The sequence below is a fragment of the Piliocolobus tephrosceles genome, chromosome 2, assembly GCF_002776525.5.
Source record: "Piliocolobus tephrosceles isolate RC106 chromosome 2, ASM277652v3, whole genome shotgun sequence".
In the NCBI taxonomy this organism is placed as follows: domain Eukaryota; kingdom Metazoa; phylum Chordata; class Mammalia; order Primates; family Cercopithecidae; genus Piliocolobus; species Piliocolobus tephrosceles.
Genome location: NC_045435.1, coordinates 139645346 through 139661442, shown reverse-complemented (window position 1 = coordinate 139661442; position 16097 = coordinate 139645346). Strand labels below are relative to the sequence as shown.

Below are 16097 nucleotides of genomic sequence, written 5' to 3'. Positions count from 1 at the left end.
TATAACAATATGCCTGTTTGTAGCAATTTTACAAAAATATTTAGGATGACGTTACCTATTGCTAAAAATTTATCCATAGTAATTAGCAAAATAATTTTACTCCTAAGAATTATTCTTCAGAAATAAACAGAGCTAGAGATAAATGCTTTATTTTTAGAATATTTATCTCTGTGTTAATTTTGAAAGAAAATTTAGAAACAACCTAAAACATCAATAATAAGTAAAAAGTGAAATAAATTTTGGTATCTATACACAACTTTGATGAAGACTTTAATTTTTTCTAAGTTTCTAATAATACAAATAAAAGGAAGTATGTATAGATATATTCAGTGTATGTTTTATATGATTGATAATGATTCAAGCATATACAAGTGAAGGATTGTTTCCCCTTAAACTTTGCTTTTAAGTCCCCAGAAATCAACACCTTTATAAATTTATCCCACAGATATTTGGTGAGTGGCTTCTGTGTCTTAGGCACTGGGAGAAATGCTAGTTGAGGGGCTTTGGCATTTGTGAGTCGTTGGGTCTCTAGCTTACTGGCCACCATATGATATGGAGCTGAACTATGTATATAGAACCATATCCAGAGAAAGTGTGACTGCCACACCTGCAGTAGCATAAAACATGGGTCTTCAAAGAAAGAAGGCCTGGCATGAGTATTGAGAGCTGAAGTATTGAGAACTAAGGGATTTTCAGCCAGAGAAGGCAAAAGCAAAGAAGAGCAGAGTACAACAGGCAAAGAATAGGCAAATAGTAATATTGGGTAATCCTGGTAAAGTAGTAGGCTGCTTCCTGTGCTTGGATTTTCATGTATTCTCATCCAGTTCTGTTGCTTGTATGATCTTATTCTATGGGCAATGAGAGAACCATTGCAGGTCTTTGTATGAATTATGACAATGTTTTTGAGTAGCAAGAGGCAGGAACCAACTTAAACAAAACATGGGAAACAACAAGCAAGTGTTCTTTTAGACTAGATTGCATGCAGGTTGATTGTCTTGGAATATAATCCCAGGAAGCAGGAGTGAGGAAGAGGGAAGAGTGAAAGAGGGAAGGACAGAAAGATAATACATGAATGTATCATTCAGTTTCCTACTTCACAGGTGACTGGTGCAGTTTACCACGAGACCTTTGCAGGAATCTTTAGAATGTGTTTCAAGACTGTCTGCCTGGGGAATTAAAAAAATGGCACACATTTATCCATTGGATTCCATTCACTATTAATCACGGTAGTCCCACTGGCATTAACTTCCCCTGCACTTCTAGATTGTATATGAACGACTACTGAGAGGGTCCCTGTGCATGATCCATGGTGTAGTGTCAGAGAAGCAAGTGAGAAGTACAAGGCTAAGCCAAGGTGCTGTCAAGTTGCACCTACATGAAGAAGGTTGAAGGAAGCTTGAAAAGAACTTGCCCCACTTATAAGAGTTGGGGCCAAGAGTATTTGAAGTGGTGCACAAGAGGTGTCCAATATATGTCTGTTGTAGCTCAACGAAGAGCAAAGACACAGAAAGGCAGATATAGAGCTGAGCCTCACAGAAACTGCAACTGGAAACACAAACTTCTTCTGGACTTTCTCAGTCTTGAGTCTCTATATCTCTTTGGTTGGGCTTCACCCTTTTTCTCTCCCTATAGGTAGCTTTCACTACACGGTAAAAACTAGTCTCTTAATGACTTCTACACAGATTGCATTTAACAACTGCAGACTCAGAATACAAACTGATGTGCTTAGATTCACATCTATAAATTTCTAGGACACAGTTTCATCAGTCTTTCATAGACCAGGTATCCATTTTTGGACCAATGAATATGGGTAAAGATAGATGGCATGTAAACACATGAGGACTCTGGTAGAAGCCATATAATAAAGCAGGGGAAGAACAGAAGAGCAAGATGCCAACCAGACAATACCAGAAATGTGTACCTCATGTCCTGAGTTAAGAAAACATCTCTTAAAGCATATAGAATCTGGAAGTACCTACAGCAAATAACCAGAAAAGACAAAAATAGTGTCAGAATTAAGGCAGGAGTTAGGGACAGGGAAAAGAACAAAAAATGATATTAATAAAGAATAATTGATGGGTCATGTGACCCACTTTAGTTTTGCATGATGCCCTTACATTCTCCATTAACAGGAATTTGTGCAACAAGCATTTATGATGTCACGTCCTGTGAGAAATGTAGGGGATTACCATAGCACATAAGACACAATCTCTCTCCTCAAAATGCAGATAATCATGTGACTTAGTAACAAACAGCAATACCTTATTTTTATAGGATATCTTTCATCTACACCTTGAAATCCCTGGCTCCATGACACAGAATCAGATTAATAGAAGGTAACATAAACACTCTTCTTTACTGAAGGTCAAGGCCCGAGTTCTTTGGGATGTCTTCATTTCGACTTAATACTCCATGTCCAATTGGTAAAGATACCAGAATCAGTGATGTGGAATTGTTTTGTTTGAGCATAGCACTTGGAAGAAAACATTGAAACTTGATAGCAATACTCAACATTAGCTTTTTTTTCCCTTGTATCTCGTTTGGCTCCAAATAGTAGTGAATAATCTAGCTATTTTAACCATATTCACAGGGCATGACAGTAATCCCATACCTATTCTACATGGTAAAAGCTTTGCCAAAGAGGACTCCATTTGCCTTTCTCTTGTTCAAAATCTAATTATTCTTTAAGACCCACTTCAAACATAAGCATGTATATAAAGTCTTGTGAAAGTCAAATTAATTTCTCCATTCTTTGGGCTCCCATATCATCACCTATCAGTTGAATTGTAATTATTTTTTCATATGTTTTTCTCTCTCCCTCTAGACTTTGAGTTCCTTAAAGGCGGAAACCTCATCTTACTGATCTTTATTTTCCCAGGATTCAATACAGTGCATGGCATATAGAAAGTTCTCTGATCTGAAGGAGGAATGGTGCTGAATTAAGACATTTGTCCTTTCTCAGATTAGCAGGGCGGAGATACTTGGTGTTAAGTCACTTGAGTTTTCATAACTTTGTTTCATCTAAATGAGCAAAAGATCTCTGACATGTTTTCAGTGCAGTTGACCCACTAACTGGTATGTCACTGATGTTTCAGGCTTGGTGTACAACAAAAAGCAGTCCTGTGTTTTGTTTGTCAGTTCCTATGAGAAATTCTACAGAGAAGCATAGCACCCATACAAAGCCAAAATAGGAGAAATCCAACATAAGTTGTGTCATAGTATTATTATTACTTTTAAAAATTATTTCTTTTCTAGGAATAGAGCCTCTGACCCCAGAGAATATTGTGGTCTGTCTCAAAGGAGGCCACCCAGAAAACCATACATAGTAAAAACAAAACATAAAATATAGAAAGCCTTCTGCAGAGGTGAGAGGTGATATTTCACACTTTTTTTTTTTCACCTGATAAATGATAGGGCACACTGCTAAATCTCCTTTGTTCATTTGAAGGTTGTTTCACATAATACTGATTTAAATCCATTGTTGTCTAGATTTCAGTCCTGAAGGCAGAGTAGCTTTGAATAAAAATTTTTAAAAACTACATATCATGTAATATATAGTTTGAAAGAACAGTTTTTCAAAAGTGAAAATAGAGAGGATAATCATCATAGTAACAATAGCTACAGTTTAAGAATCGCCTACTAGCCGGGAGCGGTGGCTCACGCCTGCAATCTCAGCACTTTGGGAGGCCGAGGCGGGCGGATCACAAGGTCAGGAGATCGAGACCATCCTGGCTAACACGGTGAAACCCCGTTTCTACTAAAAATACAAAAAATTAGCCGTGCATGGTGGTGGGCACCTGTAGACCCAGCTACTCGAGAGGCTGAGGCAGGAGAATGGCGGGAACCCGGGAGGCGGAAGTTGCAGTGAGCCGAGAATGCGTCACTGCACTCTGACCTGGGCGACAGAGCCAGACTTTGTCTCAAAAAAAAAAAAAAAGAATGGTCTACTGTCAGTGTTTGTAACAGGGCATCGTTAAGGCTCAAATCAATCATGCAGAGGTGGGTTATATTTTTACAGATGAAAAAACTGAGGCTCAGGAGGATAAACAATTTACCAAATGTTACATTCAAAGTAGCAGAGCAGCTATGTCTATATATACAACAACATGAATGAATCTCATAGCCACGAAGTTCAGCAAAAAACGTCAGATAGGAAAGACCATGCACTGTATAGTTACATTTACATAAAGATCAAAAACAGGCAAAACTAATCAATGCTCAGAGAAGTTATGAGAGTAGTTACTTTTGTGGAGAGAGGTTTTACTAAGAGGAGATAAAAAGGACGCTTCTGGATGACTAGAAACGTTCTATATTTTGACAGAACATTATTTGGGGTGGTAGTTCAAAGTGTATAAACATGTAAATACTCCCTTAGCTGCACAAAGATTTGTAGTCTTTACTGTATATAAGTTATATCTCAGTTTAAAAAGTTAAGTAAAGTAGGGGAGAAAAATGAGTTTAGCTCTGTGTATTGGGCCATTCTCACATTGCTCTAAAGAAATATTAAGACTGGATAATTTATACCAAAAAGAAGTGTAATTGGCTGACAGTTCTGTAGGTTGGCCAGGAAGCATGATGCTGGTATCTGCCTGGCTTCTGGGTAGGCTTCAGGAAACTTACAATCATGGTGGAAGGTGAAGGAGGAGCAGGCATGTCACATGGCCAGAACAGGAGTGGGAGAGAAAGGAGGTGCCACACACTTTTAAACAGATCTCACAAGATCTCATTCACTATTGCAAGGACAGTACCAAGAGGATGGTGCTAAACCATTCATGAGAAATCTGCTCCCATGATCCAATCACCTCCCAACAGGCCCCACCTCAAATATAAGGGATTACATTCAGCATGAGATTTGGGTGAGTACATACATCCAAACTATATCACTCTGTCTAGTTCCAGTGGTCCTAGTGATAACTAGATACATTTTCTGCAATTAGTTTCAAGTTTTTATATTAACTACAAACTCTTACCCATTTTTCCAGGATAGCCCAAAGAAGTCTTTACAGATAATTTAATAAACAACTGTATGTAAGTTAATGTAGCAGAAATTGCAGATTACAAGGAGGCTGGTTATGAAAAGTTGATATAGTAACCTGGGACTAAGTTTATAAAGAGTTTTGTGAACCTTGCTAAAAGAAGGGGTTTGAATTTTATTTATATAGGGAACTACTGAGGATGTACGTATGTATGTATGCATTTGTTTCAACTGGCAAGTTAGATAGTCTATATTTATAGTATACATTATGATGTTTTAAAATACATATTGTGGAATGACAAAATAAAACTATTTAACATATGCATTACTCCACATATCATTTTTTTTTGTAATGGGAATACTTAAAATCTATTAGAGTGGCAATTTTCAAATAGATAATATATTGTTACTAACTGAAGTGATCCTGATGTACAGTAGATCTCTTGAACTTATTCCTCCTGTTTAACTGCATTTTTCTATTTTTTTTTTATTAACATTTCCCCAAGGTCCCCAAACCCCTAGCTTCTGGTTACTGCCATTTTACTCTCTGTTTCTGTAAGTTTGACTTTTTCACACTGCACCTGTAAGTAAGATCATGCGGTATTTTTCTTTCTGTGCCAGGCTTATTTCACAGAAGATTCTTTCAACATTGAAGGACACATAATATCCTTCAGATTCATCCATGTTGTTGCAAATGTCAGAATTTCTCTTTTTAGAGCTGAACAGCATTCTATTGTGTATATATACCATGTTTTCTTTATCCATTCATCTACTGATGGACACTTAGGTTGATTTCATATCTTGGCTATTGTGAATTATGCTGCAATAAAACATGGGAGTGCAGATATCTCTTTAGCATGTTGATTTCATATCCTTTGAATATATACCCCGTAGTGGGACTGCTGGATCATATGGTAGTTCTGTTCTTAAGTTTCTGGGGAGCCTCCAGACTGTTTTCCATAATGGCTGTACTAATTTACATTTCCACCAGCAGTGTGTAAGTGTTCTCTTTTCTCTATATCGTCACTAACGCTTTATTATCTTCCTGTATTTCTGTTATTCAAACAGACCTTAAGTGATACCTCATTGTGATTTTAATTTGAATTTCCCCAATGATTAATGATGTTGAACATTTTTTCACATACTTATCATTTATATGTTTCCTTTTCAGAAATGCCTATTAAGGTCCTTTGCCCATATTTAAATTGGGTTATTTTTTTTTTCTTGCTATGGAGTTGTTTGAATTCCTTGTATATTTTGGATGTTAGCTCCTTATCATTTGCATGGTTTGCAAATATATTCTCCCATTCCATAGGTGGTCTCTTACTGGGAATTTTATATAAGAAATTTTAGAATCATATTTGCTGTTGTGGGTGAAATGGATTAGAGAGAATAAGTGGGAGGAAGAAATGCCTAGGAACAGAGAGGCAATTCAGAACTACTACAATAATATCAGCAAAAATGGGCAGATCTTGGACTAAGAGTTATGACTCTGATTGGCAGATGAAATAAAGATATATTAAGGAAGGCGAACTGACTAGATGTTTTGATCAATCAGATGTAGAGAATGAGGGACAGTCAGGAGCTGATTGAAGTGAATAAGTGAACTGAGTCAGATTAAAACAGGCTCTATTCAACAGCCAGGAAAACAGGGACAAAGTATTTTATTCTGGTGAGAGGCTAACACTAGGCAGGTTCTCAGGGCTCTAGTGAAGTGATTTGGGATTTGGGGAATAACTGTAGTCCTTGTAAAAAATTTCAATGCTTTTATCAGTTGAACTGTATCTCCCAAAATTCTTGTGTTGAAGTCCTAGCCCCCAGCACCTCAGAATGTGACTGCATTTGGAGATAGGGTTTTAAAAGAGGTAGTTTAGACAAAATGAGCCATTAGGATATTCATTAGAGTGTGTCCCAATCCAGCATGGCTGATGTCCTTACAAGAAGACATTAGGACACACAGCCACACAGAGGGAAGACCATGTGAAGACACAGGAGAAGATGCCATATACAAATCAAGAAGAGAGGCCTTGGGAGAAGCAACTCTGCCAACATTTTTGATCTCAGACTTCTAGCCTGCAATTGTGAGAAAATATTTGTTGTTTAAGCTACCCAGACTGTGGCACTTCATTATGACAACCCTAGCAAATACTACAAATGTCAACATGGACCTAAGTCCTTTTAAACCAGAGAAGGCACAAGCCATGCGAACTGGGTGCTAAATAATACAGCTCAGAAAGTAGGCAGGGGCACCAGGGACCCTTGGTTAGTGATCTTCTGGCCAAGAACTACTTCTCAATCCTATCCTCTGGTAGAGATGGGGCGTCTAATATTCTTTCAAGTTTGATTCTTATTGACTCAAGTTTGATTCTTACTGACTCGAGTTTGAAATCTCATTGACTTCAAGTTTGATTCTTATCTGTAGCAGAGCTGAGTTACAGATGAAAAGCCTTTAATTCTGATGCTAAGAAGAGGCAGAAGCAAGCAAGGGCTGGGTGACAATCTCAATTTCAAAAAATAACTAACTGCATATCAACATATAGCATAAAGGAATGTTAGATCCAGTCGGAATTGACTCAAAAATAATTAAGATATTTGTTTCTACTTGCACATTCCTTTGCCTTCACATACAAAGAGAAATTCACTGTGGTTCAACTGCTGTTATTATCCTGCATTACTGCAAATTTCTCTGAACTGATCTTTCTGTTTCATTATCGCCACTCTTAGCCCCCAGTAATGAGGATCAAGGGCAGATCATTTTAGGCACGAATAGGCACATTGCCATGATTTTCTCATTTGTCTGTACACATTTGCCAAAAAAAAGGAATTACCAGAAATCTTGACTCTTTGTCCTAGTCTCCTAAATCCAATTTCAAAGGGTAGATTCTTCCTTTGCAATTACTCGCACATCCATCCTTTTACATTTTTATATATCCCAGTTCAGGCTCTTTTCAGATCTTGCCTAAACCAGCACAATAGCCTCCTTACTTTTCTGCTTGCCTTTTAGCTCTTTCCTCGCTACCTAAATTCATCCTGCACAAAACTTTTATAAAACACCTTTAGAAAATGTTGACCACAATGCTGTTTTCCTATATATTAACCTTCAACAGATTCTGGTTGCTTATTCAAACACATTCAAACACCTCTGTCTAGTGTTTAAGACTGTGGGAATCTGGCCTTTTCTAGCCAATGCATAACTGCCCTAGCTTCCCAAATCCTCAAATGCATTGAAGTAGTTTCAAGCATTGCCTACCACATGCCTGCCACACAGCCGGGTGCTTCCCACCCCTGTGCTTTTGTTCATATGGTTCCATTCCTTAGCCTGCACTCTGCCATACTCCACCATGCTCCTTCAAGAACAGTTCAAATCCCAGACGCTTTGCTCTCATTTTTCTCCCAGCATGAGATGCCCTTTTTTCTGTCTACTCATTCTATCCATCTTTCAAGGCGAAGCATAACTTCTAACTTACCTTTGAAGTCTTTCCTAACCATTGCAGCATTCAATTCTTTGAGAAAGGCTTTTGTGGGGTCACCAGTTACCAGATGTTATCTGAGCTCTAGGGACCACAATTGGGTAAGACACTGTTCCTAATTTCCAGGATGATATCCTCTCCTCTTTCCTTGAGCTCCTATTGTAGTTACTACCCAAAGAATTGCCTATTAATAATGCAATGCCTCAGGAAATTTCTTCTGTTTTTAATTGCCAATTACATTTGCTAAACTTAAAAAAATGACTTATCTTCCCTAGTTACAGATTGTAAAGATTTCCCCCCAAAGTATCTAGTTTAACATGGGAGTAGAGAGAGATATACTATATGTATCAGGCATTGGGCTGCTATTTTTGCTAGTGCTTTTCCTGGTGTGATATGTCTAACAGTTTACTCTGTGGGGTACACAAAGCCCATGATATTACAGATACTGTTGCTTAGGATAAGGCTAAAGTAAATAGCGCCTAGTTAACTGTTTTTAAAAAGTGAGTTGATTTAAAAACAAATGTTAGATAATAATGTTTCAAGTGATAGCTCTGGCAAAAATAGTAGAAGTGGTCCTTTAATGTCTTTCAAAGGTGTTATATGATATCACATTTATTCCTCAGAACAGTCTTTCAAATTGGAAACCAAAGTCCAGAAAAATGATAGAACTTACTCAAGTCGCTAACAGATCAAACTTTTCCCCTTTACCATAATACCCTTTTGCATATAGATTTAGTTTAATACTTGAATATGGGTGTCTGACCTGTGTTTTAATACTCCATCTCCTCAAAAAGATTTGCTTTAGCTTTCTAAATCAAATCCTTCACCTTCAGAACAATAAAAGAGGCACACCAGAGTCATTCTGGTGTATTTCTAAGCACATTTACCAAACATACAAGGAAAAGGACCTGATTCCCTGGCTGGGTGAGTGAAACGTTAATTCTTCACCTTGGCACCTCAACCTACAGCTGTAATAAGGGCCGTTATGCCCAAATAGGCCCTTAAACGGAAGACCTGCTGAGCAGAGACCCACTTTCCCAGCCCCGCTCAACTGCCTCAGCTTTTCTGCCAACTGACCAGGCGGAAGCAGCAGCAGGGGAGGAGGGACTGCAGGTAGGTGGGGAGGGGATCATTTTGAAAGCCCTAAATCCCTTGCAGGGAAGCAGCAGCTGCTCCTTGTTTTTCTAAACATCTGTCCCATCTGTCCCAGGCCACACCTCATCCTTTGGTGGCTCGAGCCAGTTAAACGTGAATTTGACAAGAAAGCCCTTCTGAAGGCTGGTTTGTGAGTGGAAATGAACCTAAGTGCCACCTAGAAAGTTTCTTCTACTGAGAAGACGTTAGTAGGGGGTCTTCAGCGGGACGGCTATTATCTTCATTTTATTCTCACAAAACATACAGCTTTTACTGATAGAGGCGGGATTTGTAACGTCACCCAAATCAGACGGTACGCCCTGGGGATATTATTTCACAACACAGAGGTACTTCTAGAGCCCACACTTTAACCTCTAGGAGAGCCACAGCCTAATTGGAAGGAGAAATAACGATATTGCACACACCATACCACCGTTACGGTAGAACAAGCTGTGCACATCTAGTGCCTGTGGCGTTTATCACATTTTTCAGCGTGTGGCTTTTGTCTCCTCTGTCACACTGCTCCTTGAGAACAGGGACGTTATTTTTATTGTTATTTTCCCCTTGTATTCAGAACCGTGTCTGGAACTTGGTAGGCATGAAATAGATATTTATGAATGAATGAACGTTAACGAAGAAAAGAAAAGGAACTGGATGATTCATTTGGTTCTCAGAAGGCGGGTGTGAGGGGCGGGGCTCGGACTTTGACCCAGTTACCGAGTGAGGCGCAGTCCCAAAGTCCTGCAGGTCCGACTCCAGTCACTGCAGATCCGGGTCTACAACCGGTGCTCAGGCCTCCCAAAGCGAGGCTGCGCGCGTCCTGCACGGTCCCGCCCCGAAGGAGCGCAGCCACGCCCCCTTCCCTGGTCATTCCCTCTGCGAAGTCGGTTCCACTCTAGTTACAGGATTGGGGCGGGGCCAGCAGGGCGCAGGCGCAACGGCGGCGGAAGTAGGAACTTGGGAAGGAAGAGGGAAAGGGGCCTGGCTGTGCTTTGCAAAGGGCCCACGTTTCTGTTGTGGGAAGCTCCCAGAGGTCGCACGTGCGTCCGAGTCTAAGCCCCTCCCCTCCACTCCCCTCCCCGCTTGTCCCGGCGGAGCCGCCAAGCGGCTGGCTTCTTCTCGGCCCGCCGAGATGGCGCTCGATCCCGCAGGTACCGGGGCGGGAAACGGGGTTTGCCGAGGGGCTTCGCCCTGGGTCTCACGCCGCAGGCCGTGCGGGCTGGAGGCTGACCTGGGAAAGGTGCAGAGCTTTGGGTGGCATTGCTTCCACCAGCGTCTCCTCACGCTCGGCCTCTGCTTCACCCAGTCTTAGGTCATCTTCTCACTTGTTGGAGGTTATGGTTAGCTGAGGTTGCTTTTGTTGTCTAAACTCTCATGCATTGTGGTTTCTTACTTAACGCGACTCGTCTTTTCATTGTCACCCTCTTTTCGCCCCTTAAGGGCACAGACTCATTTAATGTATGGTACAGACACTTTGGCCTCAGAAAACTTTTTATATTTGTTCTGGCGCACAGTTTTACATTTCTGTTTGGGAGTTCATGGACCCCGAGTTCATCCTTGTAACCAAACTTAAAAACACATTTCAAAGGATCCATCACTGTGGCAAGAGTCAGTTTCTTTGGAAAGGATCTTCAAAGTCTTGAATGTTGTTTTAATCTCCTTGCTTCCAGCCACTTCCGTTTGCAGCAATAGTTTACTTCCCCTAGAATTCCTGTCTTGTGGAAGGTCACCTGCAGTATCTTTGCTTTAGGCTATTCTTGCAAGGGAATAGATAACAGTTTTGGAAGGAATGGTAATTGGTCTAGTCCATTTCTTTCATTTTATGAATACAAAAAGTCAAAACATTGAGAGGTGAAATGGCGTCAAACTTGGGAGATTCAGAAATGGAAAATGCTCTTTCGGAGCCTTCAAGGAGCATGAAAAATATATGTGGCACAGAAATAATGTTTTAATTGAAACGTTATTACCATGCTAAGTGTTCTCTGTTATCCAACAATGTGTGGTATGGTAGGTTCCTTTAGCTCCATTTTACAGATTAGGAAACCGAGGCGAAGAGAAGTTAAGTGACTAGTCCAGCAGGTAGTGATAGATCAGGGAATACTCTAATTTGAAGCGTAGAGGAGTTTTGGGACATAATGATCATATTCATTTTGGACTAGGTGATTATGAAGCAGCAGTTGATCTGGGCTTTGAGGGATGGAATTTCCAGTGTTTGGAACCGGAGAAGAGCAGCTCCATGAGCAAAGGTTTAGATAATAAAGTGCACTGTGTGATGCTTGGTTTCAGGATGACTACTATGATTTCGTTCTTGAAGGTAGAAGGGGTAAGGTGTAAGTGAGGGGTGAGTAAGGAAGATTCAGATTTAGTCCCATATGATTTATGGTGTTTCTTTTTTTTTTTATTTTTATTTTACTAGGACGGAGTCTCACTCTGTAGCCCAGGCTAGAGTGCAGTGGTGCGATCTTGGCTCACTGCAAACTCCGCCTACTGGGTTCAAGCAATTCTCCCACCACAGCCTCCCGAGTAGCTGGGATTATAGGCACCCGCCATCACGCCCAGCTAATTTTTGTATTTTTAGTAGAGATGGGGTTTCGCCATGATGGCCAGGCTGGCCTGGAACTCCTGACCTCAAGTGATCTGCCTGCCTCGACCTCCCAAAGTGCTGGGATTATAGGTGTGAGCCACTGCACCCAGCCTAATTATGGTATTTCTGAACTTGAAGTGACATATAAAGTCATCTCATGTAGATGAGGAGACTGAGACTGAGAGAGGTTAAAGATTTTCATATGTCTATAATTTTTGAATTTAGACAAGGAAATGTGGGAGAAAAATCTTCATACTTGCTGTCTTCACTTGCTTACCTTCCAGATACTCATAAGCCACTCCAATCTTGTGTTGTACCCAAGGCCGCACAGCTAGTTGCTGGTAGAATCAAGTCTGGTTAGAACCTAGGTAATTTCATTTCCAGTCCAGCGCCGTAGACCATGCCACCTTTTGAGTATTGATTAAACAAAGACTTGTTGAGTGTCTGGTATATGGCCCATATTGTTCTGGGCCCTAGGGAACAGTAGTATCTAGGACAAACAAAATCCCTGCTTCCAATAAAGCTTATCTAGTGATAGGAAAAGACAATTAACACCCCCTTCTCCTTCTACACAGACACGTGCGTGGGCACACACACACACGTACACAATTTTACAGATTATGATAAACATGAAGAAAATAATGTCATGTGGTAGATGGTGAAGAGATTAGTCAGTGAAAAGCTTTATGAGGAAGTGTCATTTGAATTGGAATCTGAGGGATGAGAGGAAGCTAGGCAGAGTGTGCTAGGCCCTCAAGTAGCAAATACTTAAAATATTTAACTTGAATGTGGGTCAGAGTGTGGAAGGGATCCATAAGGAAAGATATTGGGAAAGTGGGTAGTAGCTAAATGCCAAGATATTGCAGAGGCTGCAAGGCCTCAAAGGCTGGCTGTGATAATAAAACATTTGGATTATTTCTAATGTCATCAAATGCCTTTAGAATCTTTTAAAGAGGGCAGTAACATAACTTGTATGTTTATTACCCTGACTACAGTGGTAGCATGCATTGTAGAGGGGTCAGGTAATAAGTGGCAGAAGGGAGACAGGTTAAGAGATGGGAGCAGTAGTCCAGGCCAAATATGTTTGTATCTTAGCTGAAGATGGTAATAGAAAGATGGAAAGAAATATACAGCATCACGAGGAGAAATTGACAGGACCTGCTGTTGCATTGAATAAGGATGATGAGAGAAAGGGAGGAAATAGCATCTGGGCACCGTGGCTCATGCCCATAATCCCAGCGCTTTGGGAGGCCGAGGCAAGTGGATCGCATGAGCTCAGGAGTTCGAGACCACCTGGGCAACATGGTGAAAACTCGTCTCTACTAAAATACAAAAAAATTAGCCAGGCGTGGTGGCGCACACCTATAGTCCCAGCTACTTGGGAGGCTGAGGCATGAGAATTTGAGCCTGGAAGGCAGCGGTTGCAGTGAGCTGAGATTGCGCCACTGCGCTCCAGAGTGAGACTTTGTCTCAAAAAAAAAAAAAAAAAAAAGGAGGAAATAGGGATAATTCATCTCCAAACAAACAAAAACAAAAAATGGGGGAAATAGGGATAATTCCAGTTTTTTTTACGTCAGCAGCTGGGTGGAAGGTCATGGTCAAATCTAACAATGTGATTATTGGAAACTTCATCAAACGAAGGAATGGAAGCAATGGAAAGTAAAAAAGTGGAGTCAGCAAGTAGGAAGATTTTTTTTTTCCCCCTAAATTGTTTTGTCTGTCTAAATTCCAGAATAAAGTGTATGGAAGCCAGTTTTTTTTTGTTGTTTGTTTGTTTGTTTGTTTTGTTTTTTAATTTCGTGTTTATTTGGTTCATACGTTGAAGCTTAGTTTCACATTTTGATGTTTTACTGCTTTGTACAGCCCACGATGGTATTTGCCCATATTGAGTAAATGAATAATAGATACACCAAATGAGATTTGTTTAGCAAAATCTGTTTTCCTATTGGTGTATTTTGTATTTTCTGTGATCTTTATAGAAGCTTGATTTTCATTTGGCAGCCACTTTTAATTAACTTGTAGGGTCTCTGTTTTCCTCAAGAAACTGTGAACCCGATGATGAAATGCAGGTTACAAGCTTATATGTAGTTTTATTTACACTGTTTTTCTTTTTGTTAATGTAGCAGTAATAACAACACTCTTTGCTTATTGCCACGTTCTGGACAAATTTTCAGACATGATTTTATTCTCAGATGATGGCCCATAGCAACCTGCACCTGATAAATCTGATTTTTCACTTTCTCTATCAACTAGAAGTAATTCCTTTCTCCCTTCTTTGACCTTTCCCTGTTTTAGTTAGGTTCTGTTCCTTGTGTCAACATGGATTCCTTCTCTACTTATGCAGGATGGGACATGGCAGCCTAAGGGAAGTTTCCTTAATCAGGTGTGTGTGTGTCCCTGCGTCCTTCTATTGCTGTTTTCTTTCGGGGACCTAATAAAAGGAGGAAATGGGACAGAGATAGGGTTTAGGGGGTGGAAAGTGGGGTCAAGAATTTCATGACATTCCATGAGAAGGTGTTTAAGGTATATGTGTCTTGGGAGGATTTCATTATGGATGTTCTTGGAGCATTTGGGTTTCAGTACTCCAAGTGGGGGTTCTTTTAGTGGTTCCTGTGGGAATGTAGGTAAATTAGCTTTAGGAGTACAGGCACAGTACTAGCACTTACATTTACTAGAAAATTTTACTTTTTAAGTTAGACATCTAAACAAACTTGAAGAATTTTTTTTTTTTTTGAGAATTGTGTATTTAATATGTAAAAGGTTGTGGAGTTGATTAGAAAAATTTTTTGTTTTTTATTTTTTTTTAGTGATGGGATTTCGCCATGTTGCTCAGGCTGGTCTTGAACTCCTGGGCTCAAGTGCTCTGCCTGCCTTGGCTTCCCAAAGTGCTGGGATTATAGGCATAAGATACCTTGCCTGGCCTATAAGAAAAATTTTGATTTTATTATTGCCGCTATATCTCTAGAGTATCTTCTTAGACATAAATTACATTGGTGGCTCAGAACGAAAGAAAAAAAACTTGTTTAACATCTATATTTTGTATATTTATAAATTAAAAGAGTATTTGCCATAGAAAATACATTATTTTTGTCTCACTAGATTAACAACTCTCTGATGGTTGCTCTGTGAAATTTGAAAAACACAGCCTTAAGCAAAGACCATAAGAAAGAAAAATTGAGATCAAAGAGGAGTGTGTGCCATGGCAGTGGGGTGGGGGTTGGGATTTCAGTTCTGAAGCATGAAATGACCTGTAAACCATTTCAAGGATTTTGAATTTTATACTAACAACAATGGGAAGACACTGCAAGCTTTTAGGTAAGGCAGTGACAAACAGAACTCTCTTTACTTTGTGTTGATCTGACTTTTCTTTAGATCAAGAATAACCTTGATCTCAGCCACATACTGCATATGTGATGTGTCTTTCCAGAGTATCCCATCTGGAGGCACATGGTATCTGTTTCTCATAGGTGATGTTAATTGTGATTGCCCACTCAAGGTTTTGCCCTGTTTTGTTGTGTATTTTCTCTGTTTTGCAATTAATAACTAATCTGTGGGAAGGTTAAGAACTTGTAAATATTTGCTTCTCATCAAATATTTCCCTTTGATTTAGGGTCCATTGATTTTTTTTTTTTTTTTTTACCTGATTCAATCTTTCCTATAATGGTTGCAAAATAATGATTTTCTACCTGCAGCACACTCCCTTCACATTTACTAGATGATTGTTGACATTTTACTGTAAACAAGAGATTGCTTTGTTTCATTTTCATTTGTTTATGAATTTATTATTGGTATTTTTGGTAAGGACTCATGAATTCCTGTATTTTCAATGGTTTATACTCTTTTGATGTACATAATTATTTTCTGTGCTCGAATTTCCCCAGATTTGGCCAGAGTTCCCTTCAAACTAGCTTTTGGATCTTTGTCATGTGCTGTC

At 39.7% G+C, this 16097-nt stretch overlaps 1 protein-coding gene across 1 annotated transcript in view; it reads left to right on the top strand.

Moving 5' to 3' along the window:
• Window positions 1-10510: 10510 nt before the first annotated feature.
• Window positions 10511-16097, top strand: part of CMC1 (C-X9-C motif containing 1) — a 78642-nt gene continuing 73055 nt past the window's right edge. Inside the window, exon 1 of the mRNA XM_023207261.2 lies at window positions 10511-10730. Coding sequence (XP_023063029.1) covers window positions 10712-10730 — 19 coding nt within the window. The 5' untranslated portion in view covers window positions 10511-10711. The remainder of the gene's footprint in view (window positions 10731-16097) is intronic.